Source organism: Diuraphis noxia, unplaced genomic scaffold (genome assembly GCF_037042655.1).
Source record: "Diuraphis noxia isolate RWA-SAM2 unplaced genomic scaffold, SU_Dnox_SAM2 contig0001, whole genome shotgun sequence".
In the NCBI taxonomy this organism is placed as follows: domain Eukaryota; kingdom Metazoa; phylum Arthropoda; class Insecta; order Hemiptera; family Aphididae; genus Diuraphis; species Diuraphis noxia.
The window spans coordinates 939,232-948,056 of NW_028301711.1; the positions used below are offsets into that span (position 1 = coordinate 939,232).

An 8,825-nucleotide genomic window follows, 5' to 3' on the forward strand; every position below is an offset into this window, starting at 1 on the left:
TTGTTAATACTAGAATTAAGATTAGAATTGATTGTTTAATGATATATATGTATAAATTTGTAGAAAGAATACACATAAGTTCGTAATAATGGATTTCGAGTTTTCCATGATGCATCGAACAAGTATGGTTTTAATATCAGGTGCAATTTCAAACAGTTTAGACCGATATAAGATAAGGAAGCTTGAAGGTAGACCATTGTATTTACCAGTGAATGAAGAAGTTAGACCAATGAAAAATTCGGAAATACAAGTGGCACAAAAGGAGATCCGTAGGATTTTTAAGTGTAAAACTGAACTAAGGGATGCTTGCTTGGACCAATTGAATAAGAGTCTGAGAGCAGATGTAAACAGTCTAAATGCAGATTATATTAAGAATTATATTTTAAAGGACAATAAAATAAATATATTAGTTGTGTGGAACGGTAGTTCAGATAAGGTTATTTTAAAGAAATTAGGTATCATCGAATTTCCTATGATAAATTTAACGTGTTATGATAAATATTTTAATCAACAATTTGTAATACAGATAGTGAAATCAGATACTAAGCAGATATTATTCGAGGTGGATGTAGGAACTTTCGATAAGAAGGGAAGATTACTAAATCTAGAAGAGACTCATGGATTAATATGTACAAAGAACCATAAATTAACTTATGCTCATGACCCTCGTACAGACGTAATATTAACTAAATGTATATTTGATTTCATGGTTAGAAAATATAAATATGAAAACCTCATAAGTCATTTTTTGTAAAAAAAAATAATAGTATAAAAATAATAATAGTATAAATAAATAAGAATAAACAGATAACATTTAAATAAAATAGTAAGAATCAGTAAATAAATCATAATGGATAGGAACAATCAATTATTGCAAGAAATAAATATAAATTTAGCTATACAAACACACATTAATCCAAACCAAGGAGAATGGTATAATTTTACAACTTGTTTTGATTATCATATAATAACTGCAAATGAATCTATATTAGTACCGTATGAAGATAAAGAAATTTTAGAAATAATAAATTCTATAAAACGATTTTTAGTAGATATGATGATAAATAGAAATTTAAATAATCCTATATGTATGGAATTAGCCAGATTTATAGAAAGGGTGCCAACCGCCACTGATATGTTATTCTATAAAAGATAAAATAATTAATCATTTTAGACAAATAATTATGAATGGTCAATAATATTAAGAAAAAATTTTATAATTTACTAATCAATTTATTATTGTAATTAAAGGAAAATATTATATGTATTAACTAACAAAACTATTAATCAACTATTATTGTATAACAAAACTTATATACCATTGTAAAAATATATATGACATTATATAATTATTATACTAACAAAATATTTATTGTAATTAATCAACAAAAAAAAATATATATAAAAATATGTAATATGTAATATGTATAAACATATGTAATCTGTAATTTTATAATATTATCAACAATAATTGTAAACTTTGTAAACTGGATAGTTTGATATCTAGTCATATTATGAAATTGTAACAATGAATTTTAAGCTTTTTGTAGTTCTATGATGTTATAGCCCTACAAAAACCTTTTTTTTAGCGGTGAGGTGTAACGAGCTGTGACTTTATCTATATTTACTTATGAGTCCCTGGTAGTAATATCATAATAATAATGCTGGAGAGCAGCGGCGTAGTGCTAATAATAGTCATAATACATCTGACACTATATATCTCACTACTCATATAAATATTCTATAATATATTATATATAAATAGGCCACGCAGGAATTGTGTGTTTTATGGAGATCGTGTTACAATGTTTTATATAAGGAACATCCGGTTAACTGTAACCACAAGTCACACGCACCATATATGGCCATGAGAGTTACGTAACATAGATATGACCACTGGAGTAGGGACTAGGGATTTCTCTACGAGAGGAGCTCGTAGACCGTACGATAGTCAGACGAACTTACCAACAACTAGCGACTGGAAGCTGAACACACTAGAAGTCACATCTCGTTATTACCATTAAATAAATTAATTGAACTTAGTCATTTTTTCAATATTATTAATTATTGGACTTGTAATAAATAAAATATTATTCAAAAAAACATCAAGTGTTGATTATTCCATTCAACTTCTTGACAATCCTAGAAGGGCTCGTTACATCAGCGTGCTATTAAATATTACTGTTTATAAGTAAGTTAGCTACTGTGAAAAGCCTATTGTTTTTAAATATTTGATAGATTTAAATAACACTTTAGTTCATTGACGGTGTTAGTTATGAAAGTCTATATGTACTGAAACGGATACAGTATTAAATTATGCTTTTGACGGGTAAGGTAGATTCTGTAAGTAGGTTATCTATATTGGTTAGGTTAATTATTTAACCAAGCCCACAAATGTACATCAATGTAATATAATAGTATAGTCACAAAACATAGTGTTGACAACATGAAATGTTATTTTTATTAAATATTATACATACATGCATATGCATATGCACTTCCTTATTTTGACAAATTTTGTAAAAATCATTAGAATTAGAATAAATTAATAAGCAAATTTAGTTAAACCAACTTCAATAGTTTGATAATAAAATTATTCAAACATAGACTATCAAAATAAATAAAAAATAATATATTGATATTACACTACATTTAGAATTAACGACTAATTGTAAATTATTTAACATTTACCTAGAACTTAATTATTTAGCTGTGTATATATATTATTAAAATATACACAATGATTTTGTATATATTACAATATATGTTTTTATTTTATTTTATACCTAACAAAAAAGAAATTGCTGTATTCACATGACTTCTTGATTAATTTTGTTAATTACAATATGCAATAAAATAATGGTAGGTTTACTAAATGTTATGACTAAGCAGTGAATAGAAACATAACTTAGTACAATATGAACAGAATCATAGATGGATATACTATACCGAAATAGTATAAACACATCGATTAAAAACAAACATACCTACTATATTATAAGGTTAACTGACACATAATTCACGCGTTTAAACGTTTTTAGTATTAATCGCCGCTAAATAAAAACGGTTTAAATGCTAAAGTTTTTCCACAATCCAATATCTTGTTATGATGTCCCAGTAGGTTAGGCGTTAGGCATTAGTTGTAAGGGTATAGGGTTCGATCCCGGCGGCGTAGAATATTAAAATTGATAAATTTCACTCCGACTGCGTAAGGAATGAAGGAGTACTAATGACAACAAAATAACAATTAATAATAATTGATTGATCTTTTTTTTGTATTTTTTTTAATTTACCGATGTCCTAATGTTTTTTTCGTTTTTTTTTTTTTAACACAATTTTCCAATGTTCTAATGATCATAATTTGTCACTCGAATTACTGTTGCATATTATACCTACAATAAATACTTAAATACTAGGTAGTCCGTGTTTTTAGTCTGTTATATTTAATAACTACGCGTAATCTATTTATTGATATCAATGATATCGATAAAAGTGTTTTTGAAAAACTGTGGTCTCTGGATATCGCTTAGTACCGTTAATCACTCCGCATCTTATATCTATGTGTACATCATATTATTAATTAATTATTATTAATAATAAAATTGTTAGTTGTAGGACTAGCTAAGTTATTACGGTGGCTCATTTAAATAACATAGCCACCTGAGATCTTTTGCATTTTTTTATTTTTTGTTATATTATTACTTAGTTCTTTTTTTAGTGAAAGTTGCTCCACAATCACTGAACACCAATTAGAGCTATATGCCTTTAGGTATTTGGATATCCCACGGCGACGACAAATGATAATTGATAGGTACCTAACCATTTACGGTCTTTTACCGTCTTCCATAATAAACCGTTTTCAAGAAAAAAAAACCATTTAATTAAGCTATGTGTGTGTATACTGTATAGTATACAAAATAGTATATAGTAGTATATAAAATAAGCCATTGGTTACACTAAATAAATTCCAATTGCTTAAAACATACAATATGTTGTCTTCAGTATTATTCAATAACCTATAGGCTACACAACTACCAGCAGTAATTTGTTCGAACTTATGATGACATATATAATTTTAATATAAGTTAGGTTCGATTATATAGGTATATAAAAAAAATTTATTATATAGGAACACCTTGAAGAAAAACACATATATAAAAGGAATATATTTTATATTACTCATTTCATCAATGCAAATGTAACAGAAACACAATAAAAAAAATCATCATTGTATTAATACTTATTACTAATTTGTGACTAAACCATACTCTGTTAATCATAAGAATTTCTACACGGCATGCACACCATTTTATTTGTGATATTCATTAATTTCTTAATTCACTTAATACTTTATTATTATTCATCGTGAATTTCTAACTGATGTCACACACATGCATATACATATATATATAAATTCAAATTGATTAAATAACTAATTTTTGTTATCTTAAAATATAGTAAGTTTCATACACAAATTATTATAATTTCAAAAGCACATACCTATTAATATATTTATTTATAACATGAAAGCTGAATGTAAGTTAAGTATTCTGAATGATAGAATAAATTCGGTTTGATTCGAATATTTTCTAAGTTCAAAATATTGTTTATAAGAAATTTTCTAAGTCCAATGAATTAAATTAAACAACAGACTGGCGTGAAGGTGTTCTGGCTAGTCTGGTCAAGTCGCGTCTGAATACAGGCCGTTTCGGGGTCCCTTATATAGTGCTACCCTCTACTCCCCATAGTCTACTCGTTCTTGTCGCTGTTCTCACGGATGTGGTATAATTATCTAGACTGACGGAAATGTTACTCGCCCACATACAAGCCAAATGTGCATCCCGTGCAGCTGCAGACCTTAGCGATTGATATTATAATTAACATTAAGAGTATATATTATAATATTACATTTAAACATTTGGTTCTTTGAACTTTTGTAATGATGCATAAAACTACGTCTTGTGCACCCTTATTGAGGACATTTTTATAGTCGTCTGTTCCCATGATTTAGTATGTCCCTAATTTTAATGATTTCCAGAAATGCTGTCTCTCCTACATTTACAAGGATCGTCGCACCCTTCCCTAGATTGATGCGGCTGGTACCTAGTTGACCGTGAACTATGTAATGCGGGACGCTAGTCCATAGCACCTCCCCTCTAAAAATTGATTTATGTTTTTAAAGACAGAAATCAATCAATCTGTGTACAATATAGTTATGTTACATTAATTTTTTCACAAGTTCAAACAACTTGTTTACAATACAATTTTCATTAATTTCATATTTTATGTTTTACATTCAATATTACATATGCATGAAGCATTTACAATTATATATTATTACATTTCATGTTTGTCATTTTTGATTACAATAGTATTTTTATTAATACAATAAAATATATATTTTCGTATTACAATAAGTCTATGATTTAGTAATTACATTAAAATATATAGTTAGTATTACAATATATATATATTTCCTTTAATATGTTCAGTGGTCGAAGTGGGGGGGGGGGATACGGAGGGATGGCATCCCTCTACTTTTTTGTACTTACATTTTTCATCCCTCTACTTATTTTGTCTAGAATAACGCATTCCTCCTAAGACTTGTGTTTTAAAATGAAATAATTATTATGATTTTTATAAAACTTTTTATTTTTCGTATAGGCCGTTTCGCAATCATATTATCTATACCCGTTTTTAGAGCCACGGATTAAGAATAATCATATACCTTAGTCGTGTTTAGAGCTAATAACATAATATTTTAATATCACAAAACAATAACAATATTGATGATAATAAGTAGGGACGTAGCAACTAGCAATATGCTAAAATATCTAAACGTCATTTCTGACAATATTTTGTTGATAATTGATAAGTAGATGTGTATGCGTGAACGTGAGTCGATCAATTTCTAAATTTAGCCCATGGATAGAATATTGGTTATGAGTGTAATGACCACAATTAAACATGTATACTTTTGATAAGGTTTTAAGCTTTATGATTATGGTTAATGCGTGTCAGTACTCAGTAGTAATTGATTATACTAGATATTAGTACATTAGTAATTTATAGTATTAGTATTAGCACGTTAGTGTTCGACCCCAGTATATTATATTCTCAAAGTTATAACTTATAAGTATAGATTTTTAGACTGTGGATAAATAATTATATCTTAAGCATGTCTTTATTAAATTGGTTAAACAAAACAAACGTGAACCCAATCGACGATTCATTGATTTCTACTCAAGCAATAATGAAAGCATCATCTAATAAAACTGAGACAGTGAGTACAGAATTAAATAGTAATGATAATAATATTTCAAACAACTCTAATGAAAGTGATGCTAAAAATGTTTACGATTATCCAAGTGTCTGGACAAATGAAATGTTCTTAACATTTCATAATAAATATCCCTGGATAGTGGTAAAAGACCAAAAATTGGGCTGTAGTATATGCGTGCAGGTTCAAAACCTTGCCACATATAAAACATAAGGGATTAGATTTGCTATTGAATGGACAGAGTGTAGTGTACATACTTATGGAGTTAGTGATAAAGATAAAAGACAATCCTTAAGAAAAAAATTCCATAAGCATAAAATTAGTGAATGTCATAAAAGATGTGAACAAATTTTAAAAGCACAAGAAGAAAATATTTTGCCAAAAGCTGTGTCTAGGGGTATTTCTGGTAAATTTGAGAGTACAATAAGAGTATTTAATACTGTATATAGTATTGTTAAAAAAACAAGACCATTTACTGATTTACCATTTGATATTCAACTTCAAAAGTTAAATGGATTGGATATGGGTTGCATTTTACACAGCGATCATGCTTGTGCTGATATTGCTAGCCATATAGCAATAGAAATGAAAGCAAAAGTTACAAATTTTATTGTCAAAAATAATTTTAAAATTGAAGTATTAATTGATGAAGCTACCTCAGTGTCGAAAAAGACTTGTCTGGTTGTTTGTATTAGAGCTTCCACAGATGTCAAAAATGAAACAAACCCAATAACATTTTTTTTAGATTTATTGGAATTAGAAAGTACAAAATCTGAGACCATAGTTGTGCAACTTTTGTCATGTCTAAACAAACACAAATTTTCTCATGAATTCTTAATACGAAATTTTATTTGCTTTGCTTATGACGGAGCTTCTAATATGATTGGAAGAAAATCTGGTGTGGGAAAACTTTTAACTGACAAATATCCAGATTTATTGGTCTGGCATTGCTCTAATCATAGACTTGAACTTGCTGTTGATGATGTAGTTAATGAGGTAGCTGGCATAAATCATTTCAAAATATTTTTTGATACTCTTTATGCATTATATAGTTCATCACCAAAAAACCAGTATGGTTTAAAGAGCTGTGCTAAAGAATTAGATTTACAATTTCTATCAATTGGTCGAATTTTAAATACAAGATGGGTAGCTTCAAGTTTGAGGTCAGTTAAAGCTGTTTGGAGAAACTATGAAGCACTTTATTTACATTTTGACAAATGTAGTTTGGATAGCTCGAGAACATCTAAAGAAAAAGCAACATTTAAAGGTTTAAAACAGAAAATAACATCAACTGATTTTGTTTTAAATTTAGGTCTTCTATATGATGCTCTAACAGAACTATCAGACCTTTCATTAGAACTTCAAAAACGGTCTACAAAACTACCTGATGCTCATAACTTAATTAGAAGACAAATTATGATTTTTGAATCCATGTCTGGGAAGTGTAATGACGGTTTTTATAAAGAAGCTGAGAATTCTGAATGTAGTTTGACCTTTAAAAATATTGACCTTCGTGAAAATAATAAAAATAAAATAAACTATAAACAATTTTATCGAAGCTTGGCTGATAATTTAAAATCCAGAATGTTAAACTTTACATCTTCACATGTATCTTCAACATCTGACACATCAAATAAGTATGTTGAGTTTATTCAACTGCTAGAAGTTTTAAACCCACAAAAATGGCCTTTAGAAGTGGATATATTATATGGAGAGAGAGGAATAAAGCAGCTTTCAAACATATTTAAAATAAATGAAAGAGATTCAGTCAGAGGTTTTCGTGAGTACATAGATAATAAATCTGTTATACCAAACAACCTTAAATCTTTAACTCAAGCTGTAAATACATTGGTAGTTTCTACTGCTGAATGTGAGAGGCTCTTTAGTGCCATGAACATTGTTCATAATGATATTCGAAATACATTAGAAGTTTCACGTGTATCTGATCTTTTGTGGATTAAATGTGTTGGTCCACCTTTGTGTGAATTTAATGCAAATACATATGTAGAGTCTTGGATTTCTAAAGGTAGAAGATGTGCTGACCATACACAATGCATTTCAAAGCAAGAAATTAAATATAACACAGAATACAAGAGTCTTTGGGAGCAATTAATGTAATCTACATATTCATTATTATAAGAGATTAAGTTTTTTTTTTTATATACTTTAATAATTTAACTAAGAAAAAGTATTTGCTAGATTAAGTACAAAAAATTTTTTACTTAAATATTAATTAATACTTTTATAATAATAATTATAATAAATACTAATATATTTTGTTATATTGTTAGTATTAATTACAATATACAAATTTAACTATATTATAATCTAAAATTTCAACAGAAAAATATTATAAATAAAATATTTTATCAGTTTTTTTGCTACTAAATTTGAAAATATGTTATTTATTTGTTTAGTTTTAAAGATTATTTATGATAGAAAAAGATTGTAGTATTCTGATGCATAAACAAAATGTGAACTATAAAAAAAAAATACTATACAAGGTATGAAGAATGTTACGATGATATCAGGAAATCTGAATTGT

The 8,825-nt window shown here is 27.6% G+C and overlaps 2 protein-coding genes across 2 annotated transcripts; both read left to right on the forward strand.

Annotated features, from left to right (window-relative positions):
- Positions 1 to 88: 88 nt before the first annotated feature.
- Positions 89 to 2,103, forward strand: LOC149059151 (uncharacterized). The gene has a single exon (XM_089215797.1). It carries the CDS (start codon positions 89 to 91, stop codon positions 752 to 754), a length of 666 nt encoding a protein of 221 aa, XP_089071923.1. The 3' UTR covers positions 755 to 2,103.
- Positions 2,104 to 6,178: 4,075 nt separating this feature from the next.
- Positions 6,179 to 8,398, forward strand: LOC107171532 (E3 SUMO-protein ligase KIAA1586-like). Its single transcript, XM_089222953.1, has 3 exons — positions 6,179 to 6,449; positions 6,522 to 7,722; positions 7,840 to 8,398. The coding sequence occupies exons 1-3, from the start codon at positions 6,179 to 6,181 to the stop codon at positions 8,396 to 8,398; spliced, it is 2,031 nt and encodes a 676-aa protein (XP_089079079.1).
- Positions 8,399 to 8,825: the final 427 nt, after the last annotated feature.